At 42.4% G+C, this 20,763-nt stretch overlaps 2 protein-coding genes across 5 annotated transcripts in view; one reads left to right on the top strand and one right to left on the bottom strand.

Moving 5' to 3' along the window:
- The window catches only part of LOC137416552 (sialin-like), a 101,615-nt gene extending 94,366 nt beyond the window's left edge, over positions 1-7,249 (top strand). For 2 of the 4 annotated variants that reach the window (XM_078784168.1, XM_068102186.2), the window contains exons 11-13: positions 1,423-1,570; positions 2,191-2,281; positions 2,886-4,214. In XM_078784168.1, the coding sequence (XP_078640294.1) occupies positions 1,423-1,570; positions 2,191-2,281; positions 2,886-3,122 (476 nt within the window). In that variant the 3' untranslated portion in view covers positions 3,123-4,214. Of the gene's footprint in view, positions 1-1,422; positions 1,571-2,190; positions 2,282-2,885; positions 4,215-6,091 lie in introns of those variants that run through there. The other 2 variants (XR_013624507.1, XM_078784167.1) reach the window with 2 other exon arrangements.
- Positions 1-20,763, bottom strand: part of LOC137416554 (THAP domain-containing protein 1-like) — a 231,879-nt gene that overhangs the window by 140,583 nt on the left and 70,533 nt on the right. The gene's annotated exons all lie outside the window — the stretch shown is intronic.

Raw genomic sequence — 20,763 nt, 5'->3', positions numbered from 1 at the left:
AAAGCAGCCCCATAACATGATGCTGCCACCACCATTGTTGACAGTATGGATGGTGTTGATGGGGTGATGTGCAGTGTTAGACTTGCGCCAGATGTAACACTTTGAATTCAGACAAAAATTCATTTTTGTCTTGTCTGACCACAAAAGTTTTCTCCACATGCCTGCAGTATCATTAAGATACTTTTTCGACAACTCCATACGAGCTTTTCGATGCATCTTTTAGAGGAACAGCTTTTTCTTGCCACCTGTCCATGGAGGCCGGCTTTGTGAATGGAACGGGATATTGTTGAATGATGTACACTGACCCCATCTTGGACGTAAAGCCTTGCAGACCTTTCAAAGTCATTGTTGGATTTATAGTCACATCCTGAACCAGTTTCCTGCTTGCCCGGCTGCTGAGCTTGGATGGGCAACCTGCTCTGCGTTGTCATGGTGGTTATGATGCATCTTCCACTTCTTAATGATGGATTTCACCGACTCAAAGGGATAATGAGTGACTTTGAAATCTTCTTGTAACCCTCTCCTGAATGGTGCTCCTCCACCACTTTATGTCTGACTTCTTTGGTGAAATCCTTGTATAACCCTCTCCTGAACGGTGCTTCTCCGCCACATTTATGTCTAACTTATTTGGATAGCTCCTTGTTCTTCATGTTTGTCTTGTTGATTCACCAAGTGAGTTGCACCTTAAAACACATAATTGTGGGAGCTTAATTTTTTTAGTTAAACCACTAATTTCACACAGGTGAAACCTATTCCACTCATTTTGAGCCTTTCAAACAAATAATTTGCTTCCCAAATGATTTAGGGTTAATTAGGTAAAGGGTTTGAATACTTATGCAACTGACAATCATCTGATTTTCGCTATTAATCTACCTCATTCACATTTTATCTGCATTTTAAAAATCTTTATCACTTTGGAGTAATTTGTGAAGACTAAATATTTAAGTTTGATTTAAGATTAGGTGGCATCAAAATGTGAAAACTTTAGGAGGGTGGGGGGGTGGGGGGGGGGGGGTGAATAATTTTGCAGGCCACTGTAATATGAGCTGTCACGCGCAGCTCTAGGAAGTGGGTGTGGCATGTGAGAGGGTGCAGTATTGAGATGAAGAAGAAGTTGGTGATATGGCTATTTACGATGTCGATTGACACTGTATTCTATGGTGATCAATAAAGTCTCCATCTCCTAAATTGTGACTCAACGTCGTCTTATTATAGTGTATAAGGGTGGTGTATAAGACTGCTTCAGTAGTTGTTTTAAGGATATTTAAATTCTTATTTTAGTAAAATTGAAGTATATACCTGAACACTGTGTGGGGGTTCTATGAACTCTATTTATTTCTTGCTTTATTTGCTCGTATCCACTGAAGACAGTATGCAAGTGAAGTGAGTTTCATGATGAGTGATGACTTGTGCTCCACGTAGGGTTACTCGGGCCTGCGACCTGCTTCTTTGCAGTCACTTACGTTGGTTGCAGCCAAGTGGCAGCCGTGACCCTTTTCACCCTATCCACAGCCCTTGGAGGTTTATCCTTGGCCGGCTTCAATGTCAACCACTTGGACATTGCACCGAGGTTTGAACTGTATTTTGTGATGCTTGCTACAAAAAAAAACATTGGTAAAAAAAACAAAAAAAAATGTTTTCACACCTGTCTGTTTGTCTATGAACAGGATATCTGAAAAAGATGCGGACGCATTCGGACGGGTTGGGTGTGTGACAAGGACGAATTGATTCGATTTTGGTGAAGATCCAAATCTGGATCCAGATATGAGAATTTTTAGATTATGAAGTGATTCTTCACTATTGAGTGATATGTTCAAAAACGATATTTAGTATGATATTTCAAAAAGTTCTGGATGACTTTTGACAAAACCTGGTGAATGAGGTGGTTAGGTAATAAGCACACGCCGATTCGATTTTGGGGTCAGGTCCAGATCCAGATCTTGGGACACAAAACGTAAACTGTTCAGCCTGGCAGAGGTATTCTCTCTACCAAGTGCCGTTCTAGTTTTCTCACCGATTCTTCCCGATTTCCCCACCTCTTCTTTATTTTTCTCCCATATCTACCCCTTCCCCTTCCTCTTCCTTTTCTTAATTTCCAGCACCCCACCCCTTTGAATGCTGAAGATGGTCCATACAAACCTGTAAGCTGTCTTCTAGATACTTTGCTGCATTACTATAACTTCCCCACAGATTTGCAGGCCTCCTTGTGGGATTGACTACAATGTTCGGTACAATCCCCGGCATCCTGGGACCAACACTCGTGGGAGCTCTCACATGGGATGTAAGCATGCTGAAAGTTACACTGAACTCCAATTTCCTTCTTTTTTTTCAACCTTACTCACTTTTGTGCCACTGGTTTATGCAACAATGTAGTGTATCTGCAAATCCATAGCACATCACATTTCAGATCAATGTTGATTTTGATGATTGTCGAGTTGTAAGACCACTGTTATTTTCCATGGAGGTTAAAAGAAACACTTGGATTCTAAGCAGATGAACATTGTTACTAGTAGGTAAATGAACACGTCACTCTTAGATTGTCAACCAAAACCCTTTTTATTCAATAATGACCTTCATCGATGGACTATTCCACCTGCCCAAGCTGATTTTGGCCAAATTAGGTAACACCAGTCAACACTTTGTTGTTTAGTCTTGAATATATTTTGAAAAAGAGAATCTTTAGATAAGCAGCAATGAATACATTTAGTGGTTTGTTCTCGCCTTCCTTGTAGAGTCGCAACTTAAATTCAGCCAATTTTGATAACTCCGAACCCACTTGTAATCATCATGAAGTTTAAAGAAAATACAAATAAATTATGCTGCTTTAGCCCAAAATTGATTATCATCTCGATATGTTATTTCCCCAATCAACACCTGCCCAACAGCATTCGCAACGACAATGGATGAATATATTCTACATAACCAGTGCTGTAAGTGCCTTTGGAGCTATTTTCTACCTGCTGTTTGCAAGTGGAGAGGAGCAGGCATGGGCTCAGCAGAACAGGACTCCATCCAGCACATCTCCCTCCACATTCACCGGGAACGCTGAACAAACAGCCCCTCGAGATGCCGAAAAACCTGTCACGGTCATTGAAGGAAAGTTTACTTTGGATAGGCTTTAAACAAAGAAATTAATGCCATCTGTTTCTCATGTTGAATTTAGGCCTAAAACTGTTTGATTGCAGTAGCATTGATAACATTTCTCGTGCTTATTAGTCCCTGTCGGACTTGGTCTGAAACAGGGGCTTATGGATTGGATCTCGTCCGTCCACAACCACATCTCGAAGTATGGACCGATTTTGTTTATACTTGGCACAAAGAGAAAACATGATGGTATACATATGCACATGAGTTTGTTTCGCGATACGATCAAATATGGCCGACTGGCGGCCATTGTCGTTGTAAAACACCCGATGTTGGGCACAACCTCAACCGTTTCTCGGACATGCATTTACTAACCTTGTTCAAATTTGGCACGCAGATAATGAATGATGGCTTACATAAGCACGTCATTTTCTTTCGAGATCAGATCCAAGATGGCCGACTGGCGGTCAGTTTGTTACTTAAACGTGTCCCCAAACTTTTCTTGAACATGCATGGTCCAATGTTGTTCAAACTTAGCACAAGCATGGTACATGATGGCATACATATGCACCTCACTTTATTTTGCGATATGGTCAAAAGATTGCCGACTGATAGACTGGCGGCCATTTTAGTTGTAAAAAAACCCAATGTTGAACACTACCTCAACCATTTCTCGGACATGCATTTACTGAACCTATTCAAACTTGCCACACACATAATAATGAATGATGGCTTAAATAAGCACGTCATTTTCTTTCGAGATCAGATCTAAGATGGCTGACTAATGGCTATTTTGTTACTTAAACGTTTTCTTAACCATTTCTCGGAAATGCATGTACTAATGTTGTTCGAAGTTGGCACAAAGACAATACATGAGAGTATACAGTCATGGCCAAAAATATTGGCACCCTTGCACTTTTTTCAGATAACTCACAATTTTGTCTAAAAATACATTGAAATTGACAAAAGTACTTGGTCTCCACAATTCTTTATTTCACTGTTAATATTACAGAACCTTTGTTTTTTATTCTGAACTTAATATATCCTTTTTTTTCTTCTTTTTTTTTTAATACAAAATCGAGGCTCGTTAAAGAGCTAACATTAATCACACAAAAAGTCAAACCGACACATAAAACACAAAAATAAGGGGAGCGGTAGACAAGTTGGGGAGAGAGGGGGAAGGACACAAACACAACATTTGAGAACAGGGACATCGGGAGAAATGTGGGAGGGGGAGGGCTTGGGGGGAGGTGGGAGAGGTGGGAGAGGTGGGAGAGGTATAAAACACATGAACACTGCAAGGACTTCCAGGAAAGAAGTTGGAATTTCCAAAAAAGTGTATCTGGGGTGAATTAGCGGGGGTAGAAAAGATCAAGGTTTTGAATGGGGGAAGATAAGAGATGGTGGTAAAGAGCTGTTTTAAAGACCTGGAGGGAGGAGTGGGATTGAAGGGAGTGGGGGAGTTTGTTCCAGCGGCGGGAGAAAAGGGGAATGAAAGAGTGAAGGTGAGCAGAGAGCCGAGATTTTGGCAGTTTAACCATAAGAGGGTTGCAGGCAGATCTTGTGCGACCGGAAGGAATATTGGGGGGACAGAGCACAGAGAGAGCTGGGGGAGCAAGGCCGGAGAGGAGTCGGTTAAAGACAGAAAGACCACCAACCTGCCTGCGGTGAGTGAGTGAAAGGCCCTCGGAGTTAGCTTCATCGCAGGAGATTCCAATGATTCTGAAAGCTTTGGTTTCAACAGCGTGAAGCCGAGCTAGGTGTGAGGCAGGAGCACCAGACCAGAGGGGGGAACAGTATTGCATTGAGCTGCGGATGACAGCCTTGTATGTGGTGAGGAGCTCAGGTGTGCCAAGGAAGGACTTCGCACGACGGAGGATGTCCAGTCGGCGACTGGCTTTGGAGGCCAGCTTGGAAATGTGGTTTTCCCAAGAAAGATCATGGCAGATAGTGAGACCCAAAAGCTTGAGTGACAGAACTTCTTGGAGAGAATTGTTGAGAAAGTAGATGGGAGGGTTTTCCAGTCGGTCTTTTCGGAGAGACATAGTAAGAGTGTGAGATTTGTCAGGATTGAAAGACATGTTCCACTTGTTTGACAAGTCTGTGATTTTGTCCAGGTCTGCAGAGAGTGCCGAGGCTGCAGACTGCCGATCTGAGGGATGAGGAATGGAGCGGCAGATAGTGGACTCATTTATGTTTTAAATAAGAACATAAAAATAAATGCCATTGAAAAAATTATTGACACCCTAGACTTAATATTCGATAGCACAGCATTTAGAAAAAAATAACTGCAGTGAAGCACTTCCTATAGCCATGAATGAGCTTCCTACACCTCTCTACTGGCAGTTTGACCCACTCTTCTTGTGCAAACTGCTCCAGTTCTCCCAGATTTGAAGGGTACCTTTTCCCAACTGCTGTTTTCAGATCTCCTCACAGGTGTTCAATGGGATTTAGATGTGGACTCATTGCTGGCCACTTCGGAACAGTCCAGAGTTTTGTCTTGAACCATTCCTGGGTGCTTTTTGAAGTGTGTTTGGGGTCATTGTCCTACTGCAAGACCCATGACCTTCGACGGAGACTCAGCTTTCTGACACTGGGTTGAACATTGTGCTCCAAAATGCCTTGGTAATCTCCTAATTTCGTGATGCCATGCACATATTCAAGGCACCCAATGCCAGAGGCAGCACAGCAACCTCAGAACATCACTGTACCTCCTCCATGTTAGACTGTAGGGAAGGTGTTCTTTTCATTGAAGGCTTCATTTTGTTTTCTGTAAACAGAGAGGATGTGCTTCACCAAAAAGCTCTAATTTGGTCGCAGCTGTCCACAGGACATTCTCCCAGAAGGATTTTAGTTTGTTCAGGTGTGTTTTGGAAAACTCCAGTCAGGCTTTCTTATGTCTCCCTCTCAGCAGTGGGGTCCTCCTGGGTCTCCTACCATAGAACCCCCTTTCATTGAGTTGGCGATGGATGGTGCAAGTTGAAACTGTCTTACCTTGTGTCTGAAGGTCAGCTTGAATCCGTTTGGCAGTTGATTGAGGTGCTTTCTCCACCATCGAACAATCCTTCGCTGCAATCTTCGATCAAGTTTTATCTTGCGGCCACGTCCAGGGAGGTTGGCTGCAGTGCCATGGGCCTTAAACTTCCTGATAACATTGCGTACGGTGGACACAGAAACATCATGGTCTCTGGAGATGGACTTGTAGCCTTGAGATTGTCCATGCTTGGCTACAATCTTGTGTCTGACCTCCTCAGACAATTCTCTGGTTTTCTTTCTTTTCTCCATGCTCATTGTGGTGCACACAGTGACACAAAACAGCAGAATGACTCCTTTTCTCCATTCAAACTGGTTTAATGAGTGATTTTTATATTGCAGGCACCTGCAACTCACCACGGGTGAGTTTAATTTCAAAGTAAAGGAGAATCATATTGTTGAAACCCTGTCTGCTGGAGTATATTGGGATCTGAACCCATGGGTATCCCCACTGTCTGCTGGAGTATCTTGGGATCTGAACCCATGGGTATCCCCACTGTCTGCTGGAGTATCTTGGGATCTGAACCCATGTGTATCCCCACTGTGTGCTGGAGTATATTGGGATCTGAACCCATGGGTATCCCCACTGTCTGCTGGAGTATTTTGGGATCTGAACCCATGGGTATCCCCACTGTGTGCTGGAGTATATTGGGATCTGAACCCATGGGTATCCCCACTGTCTGCTGGAGTATCTTGGGATCTGAACCCATGGGTATCCCCACTGTCTGCTGGAGTATCTTGGGATCTGAACCCATGGGTATCCCCACTGTCTGTTGGAGTATATTGTTGCCATATGTAAATAAACTGTTGTTTTGAAGAAACTGTTGTTCTTTGAGTTTACTTTTTGAAAAACTGCATGAATATCGATTATCCTTTACAGACCAGTGTGCTCTGTTGTGATATACATTAATGTATACTTTATTACCTCCTGAAAATGCTTTATCTGTTGCTCTGTCCAATGCGGTTACTAGCTTGTCATGTGGAATGTTTGTGTACAATGTGGAAAAATCAAAAGTTGAAACACATTTTGCCTTACCCTTGTTGTTAATGTTATGGGGTACTGTTGATTACCGGTTTGGAATTGTCAATGATGCATAATTTCGTAATACCAGAATAAAACTTCACTTTTTCATGGCAGTTTTTATAGATTAGTTTCATCGCCGCTGTAATACTACCCGACAAAGGTTTCAAACTACATTCTCTACTTTTTTTTTTTTTTTTGGGATACAGAATCGAGGCTCGTGAAAGAGCTAACATTTATCACAAAAACAAATCAAAGCGACAAACAAACAAAATATATAAAAAAGGGAGCGGTAGACAAGATGGGGAGAGAAGGGGAAGCACATAAACACAACATTTGAGAGCAGGGACATCAGGAATGTGTGGGAGGGAGAGGGATTGGGGGAAGGCGGCGTGGGAAGGGGGGGGGGGGGGGTGGGAGAAGTATATACACAAGGACACCAAGGACTTCCAGGAAAGAAGTTGGTGTTTCAAAAAAGTGGATTTGGAGTGAAATTAGCGGGGGTAGAAAAGATCAATGTTTTGGATGGGGGAAGATAAGAGATGGTGGTGAACAGCTGTTTTAAAGACCTGGAGGGAGGAGTGGGATTGAAGAGAGTGAGGAGTGTGAGGGGCCCAGAGCCCAGAGAGAGCTGGAGGAGCAAGGCCGGAGAGGAGTCGGTAGAAGACAGAAAGACCAACAACCTGCCTGCGGTGAGTTAGTGAAAGGCCCTCAGAGGTAGCTTCAACGCGCCATTGCCATGAAGAACCTCATCTTACAAGGGGTGTTTGTGCATTTTTGGGATCCAGTAAATGAATGGTAATTTATGGTGTTTATCCGGAACTAGCAGTCTTCTCACCGTTGAGTGATTTGTATGGTGTTGTATCAAGTCTGTTTTGTTATCGTTACTTATTTTGTAGGTCTTTGAAATTCCCGTGTCTCGGCCCAATTCTTCCAAAAGTGTTTGAATGTGGAATGTTTTACATACAAATGCAATGTTATTATTTGCTTTATCAATTGGAACAATAACATATTGTGTTTGAAGCTGCCTTAAGCAATCACGTGTCTCTGGATTGTTTAAAATTACCTTCGGATTATTGATTCGAACTTTTCTTTTCAAATCAACAACTCTCCTTTTCACATGTTTCTCTACCTCCTCCAACCATAAAGCCATTTGTGTGTTTGGTACTTTGTGTTTATCAATTTGTTCTCATCCATTCGCCCAGTCCCATCATTGTAGGTTCCATTGCTTTATTCCAGTTTATCCTTTTATTTTCTCGATAATTTGGTCCTTTTGTAAGTAATGCACGTAAACTTTTATCTTTCACTATTCTGAGATCACCTGTGATAATGTTCACAATTACAATGATGTATGTTATTTAACCATTCCTCTACGGCTATAGGTTGTACAGTGTCCTTGTAGTTGAAGATTTTTCCCCGAATGGAATTTCCCAAAGTGTACACAACTCTTGGTCCTCTCTTGTTTATTGTTTCTGGAAGTTTACTGCACACTTCCTTCTGTTGAAGTATTTTCTTTATATTGATCATTTCCATCCCTTTGTTATGAAGCATAATTTTGATGATATCATTGTCTTTTCTACCATTAACTTCTTTAGGTTTCTCTTTATACATTTTATGATCAATCATGTCCAGAATTGCTTCCATGTGTTGGATTGGGAGTTCCTCTTGATCGTCCTCTTCCATTAATCTGTTCACGATTTGCCAAACTTCTTAAAGATGTTTTTTTTTTAAAGGTATTGATCTTAATTCTGCTGCTGTTAAGTAATGCACAGATATTGGATTTGTTAAGATCTAACCATTCATTTACGATTTGTTGTGGTGTGTCTGTAATTGGACATTTACGTCCATAGTTATGTACTCTGTGTCTCTGAGAGTCTCGTGGTAAGGTGTTAAAAACAGAGGCGATTATGTTTTGTCCATTTTGCTGTGTATATGTGTCATTAATTCTTTCATTTAATCCATAAGGGTAAGCAGTTCTTAATTCTTTAATCCAGAAAAGTTCTCTACGCTTACACAATTGTGTGATTGTTTTATCTTCCATCCATTCTTTTTACGGCCATTTCCTCTGATCTCTCTATAACCTGAACACTGAAGCTCGCATTTTCACAATATCCAGAAGTAAAATGATGGGTAAGTAGTGGACAACCAGTAGTTTTATCTGGGTTTTTCATGCCGCTCCTGTGTGCATTCATTCTTACATTACATCTCTGCATTGTTTCACCAACATATTGCATCATCGCACATTTGCTACAGGTCAATAGGTAAACTATATTTGAGGTTTTACATGTAATTAATTATTTCGTTTCTTCTAACTTGTAAGATCTAGCCGTTACTGTACAATTAATTATATTGTTTGTGGTAAATATAAGACAAGTTTTGCAATTGCAAATCCCACATTTACGTACTTTGCATTCGGATAAGTGTTCCCCATTGGCTAACCCAGAATGGCCACCTCCTTCAGCTTGGATATCCGTGTTAACTACAGCATTACCTTGTCAGTGTTGGTTGTTACTAAACTTAAATATAAATAATTTAAAGGATTGCTGTAAATTATGTTAATTTCACAACATCCCATATGCAACTTTATTTAAATTGTAAACCTCAAAACATAGTTCCTCCACCTAAAGTTAGAACCTTCACCTGTAAGCAATTGACTAGTTTCCCGACTGCACGGATCATCAGCTGGGCACCGTTCTTCCTCGAGGTTTCGATCCTTTCAGCCCCGGACCTCTCCAAACGGAGGATCCACAACCTCGGTAATGAATCCACATCAGTATATTCACAACCTCAGTTGCGTCCAGGCAGTCGGTCAACCCATCAATGCAACATCACGTATTCCAACTTTACTCGCGAGAGGATTTAATGTATTATCATATATTTATAACTCTCCTTACCTTAGCATCCATAGTCAAAATAAGAATGACCGCACTGTGGTCACAATCTGTGACAAAATCTGGCAACGGACCAAATGGAAAACGCGCATTTAAAACGCTCTTAAAAGATTAACAGCACCATTGGGAAACACACATTTAATGCGCTATTAAAACACTAACTCGACACCTCTCACCATGTCAGCCTCCCCACCGATATATCGGAATCAGAACGAGCCGATTCGGCACACGGTCACGGATTGTTTTACCACAAAATGTGGCCATTCAAAAATTGCGTAACGCTATTATTTAGTAATGTAAGCACAATAGTAAGCTATAAGATGTAAGCACAATAGTTAGGTAATTAGTTATTTGAATGCCGGATCTTCTTGGAGGGACTTCTGGTGGTGTGTGCTGTGCTCGTTTGGAAAAATTATTATGCTGTACGGTTCTGGATTGAATACACTGACTTTGGAAAAAACCAGTCTCCTGGTCATTTGGTTCATCTTTTTAGACGTAACACCCATATACATAAATAGGGTGTTATAGGAATGTGCATAACGTAAGGCGCTTGCGCTTGATTACCGTGCATTCCGATGTGCAGATTGGGGTGGGGGAATACATTTAATGTGCTATTAAAAGAGTAACTCAACACGTATCACAACGTGTGTATCCTGTAAACACACAAACTCACACATGAAGAGAAAGTTGAATGGTGCCACCACTCTCTATCTGCCACGAGAATGCATCCAATATCACAGCTTATGAAAGATAATCCTAAGGGGGAGGAAGTGCTGCGCTCCCCTGCACTTCTCCCCACCCCAATGCGACTATGAAAAGGGAAATTAAGAATGTTTTTCAGTCTCGTTTATTGGATAAACCATCACGTGGGTTAATGCAGACAACACTGTGTACAGAATCACTTTGTTGTCCACCAACAGCTGTGGTTATACTATACATGTGGTAGATAAATAAATAACATAAATATTTTAATAATCTAGATCTTCACAGATCATTCTAGATTCTAGAATGATGCATCGGAATAAGTTACAAATAAATATGGAATTTTAAAAACCCGCGAACATCACGACGTTAATATAGAAAACGGTTCAGAGGTTTTCCAAAACTTTTTCCCGAAAAACCGATGTTCATCTGCAATTGTTCATCTGCGATTGTTCATCTGCAATTTTTCGCAGGAACTACGGATTTTGAGTGCCGACAGACCAGGATCTTGAGAAGGTCTTAGCACACGGGTGGAGCTTGGGAGCACGACCCAAACGGGAACGGCAGCAGAACCGACGGTCCATATCTGGGAATGGTGACGGGCCAGCTGGGAAAGGGGGCACAGTTGGGGGCGAGAGTTCCAGGACACGCGCACTGCCCCGTGGGGAGCAGGAGGTGCCCGGGGGGCGCGAATAGGCACAACGTGCCGAAGCTGGGGTCGAACCCCGGGGGCAAAATGGACCCGTTCACGCAGGACCCTCCAGTTCGTTGAGACGTCTCCGTTTCCATCTCCAGGCGAGGTCTCAGTGCTCCCGAAGTGAATCGGAATGGGATGAGTTCGGGTCCAAGCGAACACGAGGGAGATGTTGAGGGGCAAACGGAGCCCGAAGAGGAACCTCCCAAGAGGGTCTCGATTGAGAACGAGCTCCGGAACTTCACCTCAGACTTGCTGTTCGGTTCGGACACAAACTCTGCTCCGACGGTTCGGGTTCTGCGTCGACGGCGGAGGCGGAACGTCCCGTCGGGCCTCAGGTAGTCGTCCAGAGCCGCCGCCAGTGCCCAGTAGTTCGCTTTGGCCCAAGGACGCGCCGGGTCCCGGGGAACCTTAACAAAAGCCCCGCTCACGCTGAGAGTGTGTCTCACGCTGTTCCGCCATGCCGTGTCGGGACCAGCGAAGCGGGGATGTCGCCGCCGCAGCTCGTCCGCGATCTCGGGAAGCGTGAGCCGCCGTTCTGGTGCCGCTTGGAGCACGGACGCGATCATGGCCGCGTATGATGTACCCGCGGTCTTACCCGGTCGGGACACCTTCACAGGTCTCTCATCATGAAGGTTCCGCTGCGCTGCTGCTTCGAGCTGCTGTCCGAGATTCTGCTGCTGCTGTGCGACTTCAATCTCTGGGTCCTTTGCACCTTTCTCGCTGCTCCTCTCGAGTCCGCTCGTGGGTTTCACCTTTGATCGAGAACCTGCTGGGATCTCAACCTGGTCGTGGGAAACCGAACTGGGACAGGTTCTTCCCGGACTAACATTGCTTCTTCTCAATGCCATCCTTTCTCGCTGTGCTGCTTTCCTCTGACTGTGCAGAGCAGCAAATGTGTCCTCCATAACAACCCACCATGTCTTATATCTCTCCCGAGGAGCAGGTGCGACCGTGCGACCACCGAGGTGTGAACTGTCGACCAGGTGTCAGGGCGGGATGGGATGGTGTCTCGAGAACCATGAGAATCAGGACGAGGACGCACGAGGTTTGCTTTGGAGTGAAGCAGCGAATAAGAGGTTAATGTGAAGGAAAATCCATATCCATATAAATGAATAAAACAAGAAATATGTCGTGCATTGCACAATATTTGCGAAATCCCTAAAATAAGTTGTTGACCTTTGGCCTATGTTGACCTCAAAAATAATTGGTGGTTGTATTCAGTGACCAAGTTTGCAAATCCTCTTCAAATTTGAAGTTAATCAGATGAAAATTGACAATTTTAGAAATTTGGCCTATGTTGACCTTTTGACCGTTAAGCCTAAAAAATAAATGGGTGTTGAATCAAGTGATTTGATATGCAAATTCTGTTCAAATTTCAAGTCAATCGGATGAAAATTGATTTTATAAATGTCACCTCAGTTGTTAGAGCTTTGGCCTATGTTGACCTTTTCGACAAAGTTGACCTCAAAAATAATTGTTGGTTGAATTCAGTGACCGGATACGCAAATCCGCTCAAACAAATTTCAAGAGTAACGCACAAAACAGAGACAGACAGACATACAGAGTAATGCACAAAATGCAATAAACAGACAGACAGAGTAACGCACAAAACACAGACAGATAGACAGAGTAACGCACAAAACACAGACCGGGTAACGCACAAAACAGAGCCAGACAGAGTAACGCACAAAACACAGACAGATAGACAGAGTAACGCACAAAACAGAAACAGAGTAACGCACAAAACAGAGACAGACAAACATGCAGAGTAATGCACAAAACGCAAAAAACAGACAGACAGACAGAGTAACGCACACAACACAGACAGAGTAACGCACAAAACAGACAGTGTAACGCACAAAATACAGACAGGGTAACGCACAAAATACAGACAGGGTAACGCACAAAATACAGACAGGGTAACGCACAAAATACAGACAGGGTAACGCACAAAATACAGACAGGGTAACGCACAAAACACAGACAGGGTAACGCACAAAACACAGACAGTGTAACGCACAAAACACAGACAGTGTAACGCACAAAACACAGACAGTGTAACGCACAAAACACAGACAGTGTAACGCACAAAACACAGACAGTGTAACGCACAAAACACAGACAGGGTAACGCACAAAATACAGACAGGGTAACGCACAAAATACAGACAGGGTAACGCACAAAATACAGACAGGGTAACGCACAAAATACAGACAGGGTAACGCACAAAATACAGACAGGGTAACGCACAAAATACAGACAGGGTAACGCACAAAATACAGACAGGGTAACGCACAAAATACAGACAGGGTAACGCACAAAATACAGACAGGGTAACGCACAAAATACAGACAGGGTAACGCACAAAATACAGACAGGGTAACGCACAAAACACAGACAGGGTAACGCACAAAACACAGACAGGGTAACGCACAAAACACAGACAGGGTAACGCACAAAACAGAGACAGACAGGGTAACGCACAAAACACAGACAGGGCAACGCACAAAACACAGACAGGGCAACGCACAAAACACAGACAGGGCAACGCACAAAACACAGACAGGGCAACGCACAAAACACAGACAGGGCAACGCACAAAACACAGACAGGGTAACGCACAAAACACAGACAGGGTAACGCACAAAACACAGACAGGGTAACGCACAAAACACAGACAGGGTAACGCACAAAACACAGACAGGGTAACGCACAAAACACAGACAGGGTAACGCACAAAACACAGACAGGGTAACGCACAAAACACAGACAGGGTAACGCACAAAACACAGACAGGGTAACGCACAAAACACAGACAGGGTAACGCACAAAACACAGACAGGGTAACGCACAAAACACAGACAGGGTAACGCACAAAACACAGACAGGGTAACGCACAAAACACAGACAGGGTAACGCACAAAACACAGACAGGGTAACGCACAAAACACAGACAGGGTAACGCACAAAACACAGACAGGGTAACGCACAAAACACAGACAGGGTAACGCACAAAACACAGACAGGGTAACGCACAAAACACAGACAGGGTAACGCACAAAACACAGACAGGGTAACGCACAAAACACAGACAGGGTAACGCACAAAACACAGACAGGGTAACGCACAAAACACAGACAGGGTAACGCACAAAACACAGACAGGGTAACGCACAAAACACAGACAGGGTAACGCACAAAACACAGACAGGGTAACGCACAAAACACAGACAGGGTAACGCACAAAACACAGACAGGGTAACGCACAAAACACAGACAGGGTAACGCACAAAACACAGACAGGGTAACGCACAAAACACAGACAGGGTAACGCACAAAACACAGACAGGGTAACGCACAAAACACAGACAGGGTAACGCACAAAACACAGACAGGGTAACGCACAAAACACAGACAGGGTAACGCACAAAACACAGACAGGGTAACGCACAAAACACAGACAGGGTAACGCACAAAACACAGACAGGGTAACGCACAAAACACAGACAGGGTAACGCACAAAACACAGACAGGGTAACGCACAAAACACAGACAGGGTAACGCACAAAACACAGACAGGGTAACGCACAAAACACAGACAGGGTAACGCACAAAACACAGACAGGGTAACGCACAAAACACAGACAGGGTAACGCACAAAACACAGACAGGGTAACGCACAAAACACAGACAGGGTAACGCACAAAACACAGACAGGGTAACGCACAAAACACAGACAGGGTAACGCACAAAACACAGACAGGGTAACGCACAAAACACAGACAGGGTAACGCACAAAACACAGACAGGGTAACGCACAAAACACAGACAGGGTAACGCACAAAACACAGACAGGGTAACGCACAAAACACAGACAGGGTAACGCACAAAACACAGACAGGGTAACGCACAAAACACAGACAGGGTAACGCACAAAACACAGACAGGGTAACGCACAAAACACAGCCAGGGTAACGCACAAAACACAGCCAGGGTAACGCACAAAACACAGCCAGGGTAACGCACAAAACACAGCCAGGGTAACGCACAAAACACAGCCAGGGTAACGCACAAAACACAGCCAGGGTAACGCACAAAACACAGCCAGGGTAACGCACAAAACACAGCCAGGGTAACGCACAAAACACAGCCAGGGTAACGCACAAAACACAGCCAGGGTAACGCACAAAACACAGCCAGGGTAACGCACAAAACACAGCCAGGGTAACGCACAAAACACAGCCAGGGTAACGCACAAAACACAGCCAGGGTAACGCACAAAACACAGACAGGGTAACGCACAAAACACAGACAGGGTAACGCACAAAACACAGACAGGGTAACGCACAAAACACAGACAGGGTAACGCACAAAACACAGACAGGGTAACGCACAAAACACAGACAGGGTAACGCACAAAACACAGACAGGGTAACGCACAAAACACAGACAGGGTAACGCACAAAACACAGACAGGGTAACGCACAAAACACAGACAGGGTAACGCACAAAACACAGACAGGGTAACGCACAAAACACAGACAGGGTAACGCACAAAACACAGACAGGGTAACGCACAAAACACAGACAGGGTAACGCACAAAACACAGACAGGGTAACGCACAAAACACAGACAGGGTAACGCACAAAACACAGACAGGGTAACGCACAAAACACAGACAGGGTAACGCACAAAACACAGACAGGGTAACGCACAAAACACAGACAGGGTAACGCACAAAACACAGACAGGGTAACGCACAAAACACAGACAGGGTAACGCACAAAACACAGACATGGTAACGCACAAAACCAATCAATATAATTGAAAAATCTTCGATTTTCACAAGTAATAAACCAATTAATTATGAAACATCGACGAAGAACTTCAAACTGTTAACTTTTGTTTCTTTTCTGAACCCAAGATCTGCAAACTCGATCTTAAAACACCAAAAGGTTTTTAATCATTTCCCCTGAAACTCGTGTTTGATATTAAACTCTCATCGATGTTTTAAACCTTGAAAATAATCATTAAACCGGTTTACCAGTCGGTGATCCCATTTGAACCCCTTGTACATGATGCGGGGAACCCAGGTTCAACTCCCGTGTGCACCATGTGTTTGTCTGTTGTCTCCTCATGTCCTTGTCCTACAAATGGTTCATATACAAGTTCCTCCACGAACCTCAATGAAAACATAACAACAAACTCCTCGATATCGCAAGTGCACCTACTGTCCGCACTTTGTCAAAATAAAACCTATCTTGGATTTGTTTCTCATTTCATAGAAACCACGTGATCTCCTTCCTTGCTGTTCTTCCTCCTCGTGCATTTCCACCCAAAACCCTTGTCCAATGACCGGTGGGACAGCATAACGTGGGACGTACGAGCACGAGGGATGTGCGAATGGCGCCACGAACCGACCCGCAGGTGAGACGTTCCCATCGCAGAGCTTCAAAGGGACCTGTGGAAGCGCCATTTCGAGCACCTCGAGAACAACTCTGCACCTTTCACAGACAATTACCAGAAACCTTTGGAGTAAACTCCTGATCCTTATGTCAACTCAGTTTCATATTCTAAACAATTCACCCTTTACCGTCACATTCCACCGATAGAATCAACAACGGCTCGAATTACCAATGCATGTCCAAGCTTTCTCCATCATTTCATTTACAAATCGATGAAACATACAAAGACTTTCTATTTAAATCCTTTATATCCGCTTCAAAACCGATTTCACTTTGTTTAATGAGGTTTTGCTGAAATATAAACTTTAGTTGCAGAAACTGATCGAATGAAGGACCAAATATTGCATTGGAGTAATCAGGAGGAACCGAAGAAGCAAAGATGGAGTCATCAGGAAGAACTCAAAGAGCAAAGATAAAGTCATCAGGAAGAACCGAAGAAGCAAAGAGCAAATATGGAGTCATCAGGAAGATCCCAAAGAGCAAAGATGGAGTCATCAGGAGGAACCGAAAAAGTAAAGATGGAGTAATCAGGAGGAACCGAAGAAGCAAAGATGGAGTCATCAGGAAGAACTCAAAGAGCAAAGATAGAGTCATCAGGAAGAATCGAAGAACCAAAGATGGAGTCATCAGGAAGAACCGAAGAAGCAAAGATGGAGTCATCAGGAAGAACCGAAGAAGCAAAGATGGAGTCATCAGGAAGAACCGAAGAAGCAAAGATGGAGTCATCAGGAAGAACCGAAGAAGCAATGAGCAAATATGGAGTCATCAAGAAGATCCCAAAGAGCAAAGATGGAGTCATCAGGAGGAACCGAAGAAGTAAAGATGGAGTCATCAGGAGGAGCCAAAGAGGCAAAGATGGAGTTATCAGGAAGAATCGAAGAAGCAAAGATGGAGTCATCAGGAGGAACCCAAAGAAGTAAAGATGGAGTCATCAGGAGGAACCCAAAGAAGTAAAGATGGAGTCATCAGGAGGAACCGAAGAAGTAAAGATGGAGTCATCAGGAAGAACCGAAGAAGTAAAGATGGAGTCATCAGGAAGAATCGAAGAAGCAAAGAGCAAATATGGAGTTATGAGGAGGAATCGAAGAAGCAAAGATGGAGTCATTAGGAAGAACTGATGAAGTAAAGATGGAGTCATGAGGAGGAACCTGGATAGGATTCAGGTTTCAGCTGTTACTTCTCTAACTTTAACCCCACCCAGGTTCAGCTAAGTGAGCCTTACATATAATATAAACTACAATAATTAGTTTCTCCCAAGACAGATTGGTAAAGAGAGATAAACTGGGGGATAAATTTGAGGAAAATGACCAAAAAGGAAAGAAAAAGCAAAAATTAGAATGAATAAAGACAAATGTGAAAAAGAAGAAAGAAGTGTGAAAGGAACAAAAGTGGAACATGCAGCAGAGATTATCTTGATTTTCATCTTTTTGATCCACATCAAACTCAGGTAAACAATTTAGCGATTGCTTGTAACTCACTGATTGGCGGACAGGATCTAAATAGGAACTTAGCACCTTTGGGTTCTCAGGATCCCACCGCCCGCATCAGCACCACGTGATGAACCCATGCTGCTCATCCCGGGTCCGGATTCATCCCTCTTCCCACACAAGAGGTGTCAGCCTGAGAAACCAAGTGGGAGCCAAATCCACATGGTCTGTGTGAGACAATTGGTGAACTTCTAGATATGGATCAGAATAAGTTAACTTTACAATGAACTAAAACGTTTTCCTTTGTGACGATCTAAGCTTTGTAACAATGTTTCAGCTGGTTTTACACCAATTTAGGTGTACCTTGATACCTGATGCAGCACCTTTACAAAATGTAACCTTCAATTATTACTACCACTCACTTAATGACACCAATTATTCCCACCTTATTGTGGGGTCAGCTGGGGAACGTTTTTATTGGAAATATTTCACAAACTACCTGACCAGGTGAGACGTATTCAACTGAAAACGCCTTGCGCAGCAATTTGTAATTTGTTCAGAATGCCAGCGATAACTCACCTTCTCTTCGTGGAAACACCGTAGGATCTATAACCCAAAGATACCAGAGCAGAGCAAGTTGAACCACTTGGCCGAAAACCCATATAAAAGAGTGAAGAACGCACTGGGGTGTAACGGCCGCCATCTTAGTAAAAGCAACTTACCTGCGGCGCTCCATGACACCTGCGTCACTGACGTAGCACTGAATGGTGAAGGGTTTCTTTTTCCTTTTGGTGCAAAGGAGGGGAGGGAATATCAATTTGAAGTTAGTTTTTTTTCTCGCTGGTTTTCGTGTGTAAATTAATGGGATCAATTGCATGATGAGTGAAATGTTTTATTTTGGGGACATGAAGGTGGAATCTCCGGTATTTTGTAACAAGAAAAGAATTAAAAAGAACAAAAAAAAATTGCATTATGAGTGAAATGTTTTATTTTGGGGACATGAAGGTGGAATCTCCGGTATTTTGTAACAAGAAAAGAATTAAAAAGAACAAAAAAAATTGCATTATGAGTGAAATGTTTTATTTTGGGGACATGAAGGTGGAATCTCCAGTATTTTGTAACAGGAAAAGAATTAAAAAGAACAAAAAAAATTGCATTATGAGTGAAATGTTTTATTTTGGGGACATGAAGGTGGAATCTCCGGTATTTTGTAACAAGAAAAGAATTAAAAAGAACAAAAAAAAATTGCATTATGAGTGAAATGTTTTATTTTGGGGATATGAAGGTGGAATCTCCGGTATTTTGTAACAGGAAAAGAATTAAAAAGAACAAAAAAAATTGCATTATGAGTGAAATGTTTTATTTTGGGGACATGAAGGTGGAATCTCCGGTATTTTGTAACAAGAAAAGAATTAAAAAGAACAAAAAAAAATTGCATTATGAGTGAAATGTTTTATTTTGGGGACATGAAGGTGGAATCTCCGGTATTTTGTAACAAGAAAAGAATTAAAAAGAACAAAAAAAAATTGCATTATGAGTGAAATGTTTTATTTTGGGGACATGAAGGTGGAATCTCTGGTATTTTGTAACAAGAAAAGAATTTAAAAGAACCAAAAAAAAAATTGCATTATAAGTGAAATGTTTTATTTTGGGGACATGAAGGTGGAAACTCCGGTATTTTGTAACAAGAAAAGAATTAAAAAGAACAAAAAAAATTGCATTATGAGTGAAATGTTTTATTTGGGGACATGAAGATGGAATCTCTGGTATTTTGTAACAGGAAAAGAATTAAAAAGAACAAAAAAAAAATTGTATTATGAGTGAAATTTTTATTTTGGGGACATGAAGGTGGAATCTCTGGTATTTTGTAACAGGAAAAGAATTAAAAAGAACAAAAAAAATTTGCATTATGAGTGAAATGTTTTATTTTGGGGACATGAAGGTGGAATCTCCGGTATTTTGTAACAGGAAAAGAATTTAAAAGAACAAAAAAAAAATTGTATTATGAGTGAAATTTTTATTTTGGGGACATGAAGGTGGAATCTCCGGTATTTTGTAACAAGAAAAGAATTAAAAAGAACAAAAAAAAAATTGCATAATGAGTGAAATGTTTTATTTGGGGACATGAAGGTGGAATCTCTGGTATTTTGTAACAAGAAAAGAATTAAAAAGAACAAAAAAAAAATTGCATTATGAGTGAAATGTTTTATTTTGGGGACATGGAGGTGGAATCTCTGGTATTTTGTAACAAGAAAAGAATTAAAAAGAACAAAAAAAAATATTGCATAATGAGTGAAATGTTTTATTTTGGGGACATGAAGGTGGAATCTCCGGTATTTTGTAACAAGAAAAGAATTAAAAAGAACAAAAAAAAATATTGCATAATGAGTGAAATGTTTTATTTGGGGACATGAAGGTGGAATCTCCGGTATTTTGTAACAAG

Source organism: Myxine glutinosa, chromosome 9 (assembly GCF_964187855.1).
Source record: "Myxine glutinosa chromosome 9, kmMyxGlut1.1, whole genome shotgun sequence".
NCBI classification, from domain to species: Eukaryota; Metazoa; Chordata; class Myxini; order Myxiniformes; family Myxinidae; genus Myxine; species Myxine glutinosa.
The sequence above is the reverse complement of the archived record's forward strand: the minus strand, read 5'-3'. Positions and strand labels throughout refer to the sequence as shown.